Raw genomic sequence first — 13,090 nt, 5'->3', positions numbered from 1 at the left:
GGAGCTGTTGGACATTTAAGAAATTTCCATCTAGGTGGTATTGGATATGAACACCCTCTGTGTTTCCAAGGGTGAGATGGAATAGGCGTGTGATGGCTGACAGCAGGAGGCTGAATAAAACAACCCATAATATATGGCCCTGCTTAACCCCAACCTCTATGGTGAAGGGCTCTGATTGGAGGCCTCCGGCGATGACTCTGGCTTGCATTCCATTATGTAATTGGCGAAGAATGGAGAGAAACTTGGGTGGCACTCCTAATTGCAAAAGCATCTCACGATTGACGGTGTCAAATGCATTTGATAGGTCAATATAGGCCACGTAAAGGTTGCGGTGATGTTCTTTACTTTTCTCCTCTAGCTGCCTTATGATGAAGATCATGTCAGTGGTGCTTCCGTATTTCCTAAAGCCACACTGAGACTCTGGGTGAGTGTGTTCTGAGAGGTGGATCACTAATCTGTTGAGCATGACATTTGCCAGCACCTTTGCTGCAGCAGAAAGCAGGGAAATTCCCCAACTGTTCAAACATACTGCTTTGTCCCCCTTCTTCTTGTAAATGGTCATGATATTGGAGTCTTTTCACTCTTGAGGGACAGTCTCTGACTGACAGATACTTGTGATCAGTAAGTGAAGGCGATGTGTGAGGAGGTAGCCTCCACTCTTTAGAATCTCTGCAGGAATCCCATCAGGTCCAGATCTTTTGTTGTTTTTCATAGTTCTGATGGCTTGAAGGACTTCAGAAAACTGTGGCGGGGTACCAAGATGATGAATTTGTGGTAGATCTGGGAGTTTGTTTAGTGACTGGAAGTCAGCCGGGTTTGAGTGGTTCAGAAGATTCTTGAAGTGTTCTGCCCATCGGTCTAGAATCTGGTGCCGGTCTTTCAAAATGGTGTGCCCATCTGCTGTGCAAACTGGAGCAACAGCGTGTTTTATAGGACATTACAGGGTTTTGATGGCATCATAGAAGCCCTGCATGTTGTTGCAATCTGCTAGTCCTTGCATTTCCCTTGCTTTGTTCATCCACTAGTTGTCTTTCATCTCTCTGAGAGCCCTCTTGCTCACAGCTCTCACCTCAGCAAAAGCATATTTTAGTGTGGGTGATTCAGGGTTAGACAGGAGATTGTTATGGGCCTGGTGTTTTATTTGTAAAAGTGGGTGAATAGTGGGACAGTTGTTGTCAAACCAGTCCTGATGATGATTCTTAGAGAAGCCGAGCGCTTCTGAGGCTACACTGTGAATGGCAGAGCTCAGGGTTGGCCAGTTTGTACAATCCTCTGTAACTTCATCCAGTCTGTTGGCGAGAAGACGCTTGAAGTTGTCACTAATGGAGGGGTTTATAAGTTCAGGGCAGTTGATCCGTTTGTTTGAAGCTTTTTGCAAAGACAATGTTGAATATCCATACAGAGTTTTTGATCTGACCATCCGGTGATCGGTCCAGCACTCAGCTCTGACTCAGGTGATAATTGCATCATGTCTGTCTATTTGACGAATAATGATGTAGTACAGAAAATGCCAATGTGTTGCCAGGTGGATTTCAGCTTGTTCCTCATTTTCAATGTTTTGAAAATTGTACCGTTGCGCACCTTCTTGACATCACTTCCTGTTGCTGCTGGCGCCTATCTCGAGTCTGTTTTTGTAGCCTGCTAGCTTTTTTAGCATCGCTTATTTATCTGTTTTCACCTTTTAATCTTTAATATCTGCAATTTTTCAGCATGCATCAGGTTTTCCCCGCATTATCCTCTTATCACGATTCAACTGTGTGCATTTTTCCACATGCATCCACTTTCTATTTTTATCATGGTTAAACTGTGTGCATTTTACAACACACGTGCATTTTACCGTACGTATCCATTTTCTCCTCTGTGTTACACGGATTATTGCATCGATCTCAAAGCACAGCTTATCAAGAACAACATAACAACAAACAATTGTGTAAGGGATTCACATTGATCTCAAACCCTCGCCACTCAGGAACAACCAACAACAACAAACAATTGCGGTAAGTCATGGCATCCGCTCATATTATTGCTTCCTGCATTACATGCCACATGTTTACTATAGCTTCTTCCATCAGCAGTGAGGGATTGACATGTGATGAATGTAAGGAATTAGTCAGGCTGACGGAGAAGGTTAATGAGTTAGAGACCCGCATCCGAACGCTAGTGGAGGTAAGTGAGAAAGAGAAGCCGGTAGGTACTGTTTTGGATGTGGATAGTACAGCGAGCAACACACACACTTTGGTACCGTCTCTAGAGCCCCCGCAGCAGGGCATTTGGGTGATATCTCGGCAGCATACTCGCTCAGCAAAGTGACACCACTCTCCCGTTCCTGTTAGGGTTTCCAATTGATTCTCCCCACTCAGTTTTGCACCCACTGAGAATCATGTTGAAAGAGCCTTGGTCATAGGTGATTCTATTTTAAGGAACATGGTAATAAAGGCTCCAGCCACCATCGTTAAATGCATTTCGTGTGCTAGAGCATCTGACATCAGATCAAAATTTACAATTGCTGGCTAATGCTAAATGTAGATTTTCTAAAATTGTTATTCATGCCGGCACTAATGATGTCCAGCTTCGCAATTCGGAGATCACTAGAGATAATGTTAAAAAGGTGTGTGAACTTGCAAAATCGATGTCAGACACTGTAATATGCTCTGGCCCCCACCCTGCTTGTCGTGGTGATGAGGTTTATAGTAGATTAGTGATGTCTGAAGAATAGCATAGGATTTATAGACAATTGGAAGAGTTTTTGGGGTAGACCTGACCTGCTAAAGAGAGACGGACTCCATCCCTCGAGGGAAGGTGCCGCTCTCCTCTCTAGTAATTTGGCTCATAGTCTTAATAATGATAGTATCTGACTAACTGGGGCCCAGGTCAGGAAGCAGACAAACTGGCTAATCCGAACATCTGCTAGCTGCTTTGAGACATCACACAGGTCACATAACTACAACACATAGAGACTGTATCACCTAGATATCATATAGAGACTGTGTCTGTTCCCCGAACTACCAAACACAAACCCCTCATTAAATCATATAGAATTTTTTTTAAATAAAAATAAATAAATAATAATAATTTGAAGATAAACATCATATAAAGATAGGGCTACTAAACATTAGATCTCTTTCAACCAAAGCACTAATTGTAAATTAAATTATTACAGATCATAGTGTGGATGTGCTCTGACTGAAACCTGGCTTAAACCGGATGAATATATTAGTTTAAATGAATCTACTCCCACTGGTTATTGTTATAAAAATAAGCCTCATCTGAAGGGTTGAGGAAGAGGTGTTGCTACAATTTACAGTGACGTTTTTGGTGTTACTCAGAGGACAGGATATAAGTTTAAGTCTTTTGAACTAATAATGCTTAATGTAACACCATCAAATATAAATAAAAAATCTCTGTCGTCTTTTGCCCTTGCTACAGTATATAGATCACCCGGGCCTTATTCTGATTTCCTTGGTGAATTTGCAAATTTTTTATCAGATCTAGTAGTTACTGTAGATAGAGCTTTAATTGTTGGTGACTTCAACATTCACATAGACAATATGTGACAGGACCAACTCATCACCATAATCATACGCTAGATTTAAGTCTGTCATATGGAGTTGATGTTGATACTATAGAAATTCTACCGAGAGCAATGACATCTCAGATCAATACCTCGTCTCTTATATGCTGCGATCAGCTAATGTTACTCAATCTACACCACGCTATTGTTCAGGTAGAACAATTCTTCGACCACTAAAGATAGCTTCACTAATAATTTTCCAGATCTATCTCATACACTCAGTAAGCCCCAAAGTCTAGAAAAACTTTATGAAATAACAGGAAATATAAATACAGTCTCTTCTAGCACTCTTGATAGTGTCGCCCCCCTTCGATTAAAGAAAATGAAAGAAAAAAGCCCCGCACCATGGTACAATGATCACACTCATGCTCTCATGAGAGCAGCTCAGAAAATGGAGTGTAAGTGGAAGAATACAAAATCAGGGGTATTTCGCGGTGCATGGAAGGATAGTGTCTGTAGCTACAGACAGGCACTAAAAACTGCCAGGTCAGCATATTTTAGCAAACTCATAGAAAATAACCACAACAATCCTAGATGTTTATTCAGTACTGTGGCTAAATTGGTTAGGAATAAAGCCGCAACTGAACCAGATATTCCATCGCAGCACAATAGTAATAACTTCATGAATTTCTTTACTGATAATATTGAATTAATCAGAAATAAAATTGGAATTATGCAATCATCTGTCACAGCACCTCAGAAAACAGCATCTCATAATTTTCCACACGTGAAACTTCAATCCTTTGCTGTCATAGGCCATGAAGAGCTAACAAAACTTATCGAAACATCAAAAGCCACAACATGTATGTTAGATCCAGTAACCAGCTAAGCTCTTAAAAGAGGTATTCCCTGTAATCTCAGAACCTCTTCTTAATATTATTAAGATTAGGACATGTCCCAAGAAACTTTAAAATGGCAGTTATCAAACCGCTTATTAAGAAGCCACAACTTGATCCTGGAGAATTTGCTAATTATAGATCGATTTCAAATCTCCCGTCTATGTAAAGAAATACTAGAAAAGGTTGTGTCCTCCCAATTATGTTCAATTCTACAGACAAATAGTATATATGAACAATTTCAGTCAGGATTTAGGCCACACCACAGTACAGAGACTTCACTTATCAGAGTTACTAATGACTTGCTCTTATCATCTGATCGTGGCTGCATTTCTCTTCTAGTGCTTTTAGATCTTAGTGCTGCCTTCAACACGACAGAGAATTATGTTGGCATTTGTGGACTTGCATTAGCATGGTTTAGGTCCTATTTAGCAGACCGCCACCACTTTGTGTAAATGAGGAATTGTCAAATCAAACAAAAGTTAAGTATGGATTGCCACAGGGATCAGTTTTAGGGCCTCTGCTTTTCTCCTTATATATGCTTCCCCTGGGAGATATTATCAGGAATCATGGAATAAGTTTCCACTGTTATGCCGACGCTACCCAACTTTATATTTCTTCGAAACCAGACGAAATTTCAAATTTTTCCAAATTAGCAGAGTGTATCAATGAAATCAAAGATCGGATGGCCAGAAATTTCCTTCTACTCAATTCCGACAAAACAGAGGTACTAGTTATTGGAAAAAACCTAAAAAAATAAGCCGCTTAAGAATAATTTGTCTCTCAATGGATGTATTGTTACATCATCTTTATATATATCATTATATTTGATACCAATATGTCATTTGAAAATCAAATTTCCAATGTTTGTAGAACAGCATTTTTCCACCTAAGTAAAATTGCTAAGTTACGATACATACTCTGTTTCTGATGCCAAAAAACTAATTCATGCGTTCATGACCTCAAGACTAGATTATTGTAATGCATTACTGGGAGGATGTATTATTATTTATCAATAAATAAACTTCAATTGGTTCAAAATGCAGCAGCCAAAGTGCTGACTAGAACCAAGAAATTTGATCATATTAGCCCCATTTTATCATCGTTACATTAGCTACAGTAAATTTAATATTAATTTTTAAATTCTGTTAACTACATACAAAGCTTTGAATGGTCTAGCTCCACAGCACTACCATGCTATATTCCATCACATTCATTATAATCGCAAAACTCTGGCCTGTTAATAGTTCCTAGAATATCAAAATCCACAAAAGGAGGCAGATCCTTTCCTGTTTGGCTCCTAAACTATGGAATAATCTCCCTAACACTGTTCGGGATGCAGACACACTCAGTTTAAGTCTAGACTAAAGACTTATCTATTTAGCCAGGCATACACCTAAATTATTCTTCACCACACAATTAGGCTGCTTTAGTTAGGACTGCCTGAACCTGAAACATTGATCATGATCTATAACTCTGCAAAAAATGTAATGGCATCTGCGCTAATATTATTCTATTTGTTTCCATGTTTCAACCTCGGGACTCCTATCCCGAGGTCACCAGAACCGTCCGGATCCAGCTACATTCCTGCTTGGTATCAGACTCCACTGCAACGTGTCTCTTAAATGCAGTCGGTGGCAGCCAGACATCACTTCTGTCTATTATGATGGACCTCAGCGGATGAACTGAGCCAACTCCAACCATAAGACATGGGATACTTCATATGCCATTACCTGAACCTTGGACTTAGGATAGACCTCACCAAAATTACCAGCCGGTTGAACTGCAAAGCACCTCACTGATCTCGGCCAGCATCACCTTGGTCTAAAGATGGACTACACTCTTAAAGTGGAATACATAGACTATCAATAAATGCCAACAAAAGCCTTCATCAGCCAACTAACAAAGGACAGTGCATCTATGTGAACTTCTGCAGATGATCCAGAATGAACTTCAAAGACATTAGTCATTAATCTTACAGTTCTTACAAAATCTTTGTTTAAACACTGGCCCTTAACACTTACTTAGTTTAATAATTTTAAACCATGACTTGCACTGCACATAAATAAGTAATATTGGCATTATATTCATGCTGTTAGCCAGAGGGGAACTGGCCCCTACAGTGAGCCTGGTTTCTCCCAAGGTTATTTTTCTCCATTAACCAACATCTTATGGAGTTTTGTGTCCCTTGCCACAGTCACCTTCGGCTTGCTCACTGTGGTTCTAAATACAATTATTATTTAATTACTTATTTTTATACAGGCTTCATAATCATATTTAATCAAACTACACAATGATGACTCTAAGACTTTGTAGATATTATGGTTTCATTTTCTGTTAATGCATGATTTTCTGTAAAGCTGCTTTGAAACGATGTGTGTTGTGAAAGGCATTATACAAATAAAAATGACTTGACTTCACTTGAAGGTGTTAGTGATTGCCAGTTGGTGCTCTGAACATAAGGAGAGGAGTCGCAAGTCATTGCTATTCATTTTCCCCACTCCATGCTGGCCCAAGTCTTTGTTCCAGATTTGGTAGTCAGTCCCTACTCTGGCATTGAAATATCCCATGATGATGAGCTTGTCTGCAGCTGGGATGTTCTGTATAATGCAGTCAAGAGACCTGTAAAATGTCTCTTTAACATCCTGTTCTGCATCCAGAGTTGGTTCATAGGCACTGATGATGGTAGCAAAGCAGTCTTTAGTTAGGGGAATGCGCCATGTCATTAATCTCTCATTGATGTCAATGGGAGATTCAGGGATGTTCTTCAGAAAGTGCGTTTTTATGGCGAAGCCCACTCCGTGGATGCGATGTGCCCCTTCAGGCAACCCTTTCCAGAAGAAGGTATAACCCGCACCAACTTCGGTCAGGGAGTCCTCTCAATGTAGCCTGGTTTCACTGAGGGCAGCAATATCAATATTGTATTTCCTCAATTCAAGGGCCACAAGAGCTGTTTCTCTGCAGGGCCTCTAAGATGTTTCTGCTGTGTCCAGAAGAGTTCGGACATTCCATGCAGCGATGTTCATATGAGTGTATCTTTTCCGCATGCGGTTCACCGTCTGAAGTTAATGAAGCAGACAATTTTTAGACCACTTTTTCTAGGTCCTTCCCCACCAGGGGTGAGCAGTGTGGAAGCTGCTCAGTCATAATGGAAGCTGCCAAAGAGACATGCTGCTCCATCCCGCATCTCAGATACCATCATTCAACTATCGCCTGCGTGCATGGTTTGGCTAGGCACTCCCAGCCACATCTTTGTCCTGTACCCACCACCATTCCATGTCACCACAGGTCTGGGGGGGGGGGGGGGGTGTTGTTATAAGGGTTTGCTCCCCTAGCCAACACACCATTACCTGGTTTACCCACGTGGCAGTGGGACAGTGGTTGGTCAAACACCTCTAGGGACCACTGATGCTCCAAGATCCCCTACTAATTCAGCCTGAGGTTGCAAAACCCCAGTTACCGTGGTTTGCCACAAGGACACATAGTAGGTGTCTTGGTGATGGAGAGGCTATATACTGAACAAGGAAGACTTACACACTCTGCTTCCTGAACCCCGGCTGTGGTGGCCAGTGGCAGGAGCTAAGGGAGAGGAATTGCAGGCATCCCTACATGCAATAGCTCACTAGCAAGCTGCACTAGACGTGTCATGACACCCTGTAGCAGGTGCCTACTAAACTACACACACACACTTTGAACTCCTGGACCCGTCAGTATCATATAGCAACCTCATCCTATACTCTATTTCTCATTCTCTCTTTTTCTTGGCTACTGAGTCATTTTTTTTATTTATTTTTTTTGGATGCAGGCCAGCATCTCATGTAGTGATTGCTGTTACAGAAAAGCAGACACTTCTCCTCCCCAGAGAGAGAGGGAAGGGTAGACTGATAAAGACAGAGATGAAAAGACACACGCAGGAAACAGGGAGGGTGAGAAAGAAAACTTGGCATGGAGATGTGAAGCTCCTTTAGCAAGTGGCCTGAGCTGCAGCCAAAGCACCGTTATTGCTATTGCATTTGGCTGTGAGCATTGTACCAGCTCTAGAGATTAAATACATCTGTTCAATGATAACTAATTAAGAGCGAACAAGTGGAATCAATTTAAAAATACTCCAGTTACATTCTTAATCACATTGATTAAGACAAATGTTCTTTAGAAAATGACTAAATGAGGGTATGGGGTATGTGTTGTAAAAAAAATTGTAAGATAGTTACAAGAATTTGTTTGATGTCTCTCTCCAAATTAGTCATGAAAAGTAAAGCCATCAATTAAAATCAAAACCTCAATGTAGAGTGGGATCATGTCAGTTTTAGTTAGGATTTTAGAAGGGAACAGATTTATTCACCCTCATGTTGTTCCAAACTTGAATGGCTTTCTTTCTTCAGTGGAACACAAAAGAGAATTATTGAAGAATGTGCAGGCTGCTCTTTTCCATACAATGATGGCATATAATGACCAGGGCCTATCCAGATCTAAAAATATTACAAAGAAAAAATTACAGTGTAGCTACACCAAAGACAGTTACATGGTGAACTTTTCTGTCCACAAAGTCGCTATGCCACAAAATCAGACAAAAATAACTGACTTTGAGAGATGGAGGACAAGCAAAAGAAACTGAGGATATTATAGAAAACATCTTCTCCTCTTTGAACAAGCTGCTGAAAGGCTTTAATGGTCTATTACAAATTTGACTGTTTGTTTCCCTAAGAGTGATCTTGCAATGCTCTCAATTATTGACATGAATAGCTGTTTTTTCAGTCCCTGTGTTTTTCTTTTGATGGATTTCTCTTTAGTCATATTTACAAAACCTTGATAAACTAATGAATGTAATTTTTTTTTGTTTTTTTTGTTGAGCAGATAGCACTTGTTAGTGGATAAATGTAATTGGGATTTCAACAGTAAGTTCCATTAAGGATTATGGGAAGGAAAGTGAGGTGATTCAGATCTCTTAGATTATTTGAGCTAAAGGTGCACTAATTAATGTTTTATGTTGTGTTGGCCAATATGACAGTGATCTTGGACTTACAGTGGCAAGAAAAGTATGTGAACACTTTTGAATCTCCTGCATTTACAGTATGTATAAATTTGCCTTAACATCTGGTTTGATCTTTATCGTAGTTACAATAATGAACAAACACAATCTGTTTTAACTAATAACACAAATTATTGTATTGTTCTTGTACATATTGAATACATCATTCAAAAATTCACAGTGTGTGTTGGAAAAAAGTATTTTAACCCCTTGGCTAATGATGTCAACAAAAGCTAATTAGAGTCAGGAGTTGGCAAATCTAGTATCCAATTAATGAAATGAGATTGGAGGTGTGGGTTAGAGCTACTTTGACTTATAAAAAGCACTCAAACAGAACTCAAACATTTAGAGATTGCACAAGAAGCATCTGCTGATGTGGACCATGCCTCACAAAAAAAGGATCTCAGAAGACCTAGGATCAATAATTGTTGCTTTGCATAAAGCTGGAAAGGTTTACAAAATTATTCCGAAGTGCTTAGATATTCATCTGTCCACAGTTAGACAAACTGTCTATAAATGGACATAATTTAGTACTGTAGCTACTCTCCCTAGAAGTGTCCATCCAGCCAAGATGACTCAAAGGGCACACCACAGAATGCTCAATGAGGTAAAAAGGAGCCCTAGAGTGACAGCTAAAGTTTGAAGGAATCATTGGAACTGGTTAACAACTCTGTTCATGAGTCTACTATACGGAAAACATTAAACCAACATGGTGTCCATGGCAGGACACCACGTAGGAAGTGTTTTTTTGTTTTTTTTGCTTTCCAAAAAAAAAAAAAAAAACCCCAAGGGTTCACCTAATTTTTCTTGCCACTGTATGCTGACGCTTAGCGATGTGGATGCAGCATCATGCAAAAGCAATAGTTTTGGTTTGTCTATACCATTATACCATATTTGTCATCAGCCATCATTCATTTATTTCATGAGCGCAAGTTATTCGCTTGGTCATGTGATCTCCACATGGCAGCCCCCATGAGGTAGCAAAGCTCACTGTAAAATTAAACCAGTTTTATTAGGGTACTGAAATGTCTGGAGTCTTCATCTCAGGTGACTGAACACAATTTTAAACATTCTTCACAAACATTATTCATTAGAGGTAAAAACATTTTAATGAGGAAAAAAAATGACTGATTTCATCTTTAAGTGTTAAGGTTGAAATTTGTGCTTATTTTTGGGTCTTGGGTACAGTAAAGCTACTAGCTTTTGATCATGTACAGTATTGTGTTTTTATGGTTGGATGTAATTGGAACCAGATAATGTTTCTTTGTGCTGAGCCAAACAATTGTGAATTTAAAAAAGCTAAAATGAAATATGGCCATTCTCTGCTCAGATGAGGAGACGGGGTTGGAGGTGCATAAGGTCACACGGCCTCCGGGCTTCAATGCCAACCGGCGGCGCAGTAGAGCTGTGCTATACCAACTGTCTGGACATCTCCAGAAACAAGACAAGAGCAAACTCAAGATCAACAATGTAAGACACAAACATGCACTTAGACTCTTAGTAACACAATCTTACACTAAACTTATGTTTGCTCCCACTTTATACCTCCAGGGTTAAATACTGTATTAGTGTGTGGTCACAGGGCCAAGTATAGAGCGTTGTGTAATATCAGACTCTTCAACATTTGTTTACACCATTTGCTTAGAACTTCAGAATTGTTAGAATGTGTTTGTACAAGGATTATTGTAGAAGTAGAAAATTGACCGTGTAAAGCCACATAGTATTCTGTATACAGCAATGGGAAAAACTTGTCAGAGAGGCATTTCAGGCCATTTGCTGCTTTTTTGGTCAAGGATTGCCAGGGGTGAGTAGAGAGGACCCAAATGCAGGATGGCAAGTGTTTTTTTTTTTTTAAACAAAATAACAGAAAACAAACAAAAACTACCCTGTAGGGGGAAACTCAACAGTCCAGGGCAGGTGAAGAGAAGACTGGCTGGGCTGGGCTGGACTGGACTGGACTGGGGACACAGGGCTGGGACAGACAGAACTAATAGCCACCTGACAAAAAAATATTCACAGAAACATCCACAACAAACTGGCACAGGCCAGAAAACACAATGTGCTTATATAGGGAAGAAAACAAAGAGATAACAAGGAATAACAGGTGGGAACAATCAACTAATAATCAGACAGGTAACAAGGCAAACAAGAGGGTGGGGTTATCACTGAAGACAGACACGAATGCACAGGGGAGTGAGAAAATACAAACCCAAGTGCATTCACACAGCACGAGACAAAACACAAGTGCCTGGACTCAGCCACAGAGTAAATAAACCAAACCAACTGAAGTGGCTGAATCCAGACCCAAGACATAAAACAGACATGGAAACATGTACATGTCAGGGCTCTGCCATAATAGGAAAAAACCTAAAACTAAGTGCAGAACCCTGACATTTTTTCCTCAAAGGAATTGATTAGTTCTTTAATTCATTCGTGACTGAATGGCACACATTATACTGTTTATGGAAGTCTTAATTAAGACCTGTGAAAAAATTCAATTAAACATTTGTGAACTTTCTTTTAGAACATGTTTGGTGAGAAGCCACCCATCCCAGAGTACAAAGTGGCAGCCATTCAGAAGAGCCGATTCATTCTCCTCCATTATGGCACCTTCAAAGCTGGCTGGGATTGGCTGATACTGTTAGCCACCTTTTATGTAGCAGTTACTGTGCCCTACAATGTCTGTTTCACTGTCGTTGGTGGGCGAGATGAGATGTTGATACCTAGAAATCCACCGAGTGTGAGCGACATCCTGGTGGAAATCCTTTTTATGTTAGGTAAGGCTCATCCTGCACAATTTACACTAAGTGTAGTGGCATCATCAACTCAGTTTAGCCACAAATAAGGGTGTGTATTTCATTTAGCTGATATTTCACTAAGCCTGGCATTGTTTAATCAATGTAGTGTGAACAAGCAAGGAAGTGCCATCTCAGTTATGGTACCCAGGCGATTTTAAATGTCTTCTGATCTCGCAGTCATCCATATGTTGAAATAGAGTCCCAAAGCCTGTTGCTGTCAGACGTCCTCAGAATCAAAATGTATCACGCCATTCTGTTATTGGTATGGAGAGACAGGCTTGTCTATGTGTTGCAGAGTCAGACTGTCTGTTATGTCGTTGAGATTATATATGGCCAAATACTCTTAATTACTTACAGCTGGTGTCTAGTAGAAATCAATTCTAGATGTTACCTAGCAAATATTATTAGAGCCCTATTTAGAATTACTGAATCCTCAAAAATCATGCAAGTGAATCTGAATGGATTTTTGAAAGACAGTTCACCAAATGCCAATGCTAATTATATTTCTTATAGTTCAGAAGTAATTTTGAAGACCCATGGTCAACATTAATAAAAATGAGGATTCATATCTGTAGCTTTTTTTCTTTTTTCAAGATAAAGGATTTACTCCTATTCAAGTCCATTAGACAAAATTACTAGATTACCAAACATTACCTGTATATTAGAAATCCAATAGAGCTTTGCAGTGTGTGGAAAAGCATCTAGTTTATTACTGTCATGCAGTGTTCCTCACTAAGCATTGCTTAAGGGCAGTTAGTGTTTAATGAAAGAATCTCTTCCTGCTCATTAAGGGGCCGTTTACACGACGTTTTCAACTAAAAACGGAAAACTTTTTATGCATTTTGGCTGTTCGTTT

At 39.9% G+C, this 13,090-nt stretch overlaps 1 protein-coding gene across 1 annotated transcript in view; it reads left to right on the top strand.

The window, feature by feature from the left end:
- Window positions 1-13,090, top strand: part of LOC127447115 (potassium voltage-gated channel subfamily H member 3-like) — a 212,943-nt gene that overhangs the window by 139,828 nt on the left and 60,025 nt on the right. Inside the window, exons 4-5 of the mRNA XM_051708705.1 lie at window positions 10,767-10,906; window positions 11,961-12,213. Coding sequence (XP_051564665.1) covers window positions 10,767-10,906; window positions 11,961-12,213 — 393 coding nt within the window. The remainder of the gene's footprint in view (window positions 1-10,766; window positions 10,907-11,960; window positions 12,214-13,090) is intronic.

The sequence above is a fragment of the Myxocyprinus asiaticus genome, chromosome 10, assembly GCF_019703515.2.
Source record: "Myxocyprinus asiaticus isolate MX2 ecotype Aquarium Trade chromosome 10, UBuf_Myxa_2, whole genome shotgun sequence".
Classification (NCBI taxonomy): domain Eukaryota; kingdom Metazoa; phylum Chordata; class Actinopteri; order Cypriniformes; family Catostomidae; genus Myxocyprinus; species Myxocyprinus asiaticus.
Note: the sequence above shows the minus strand (reverse complement) of the source record. Positions and strands in the feature narration are given on the sequence as shown.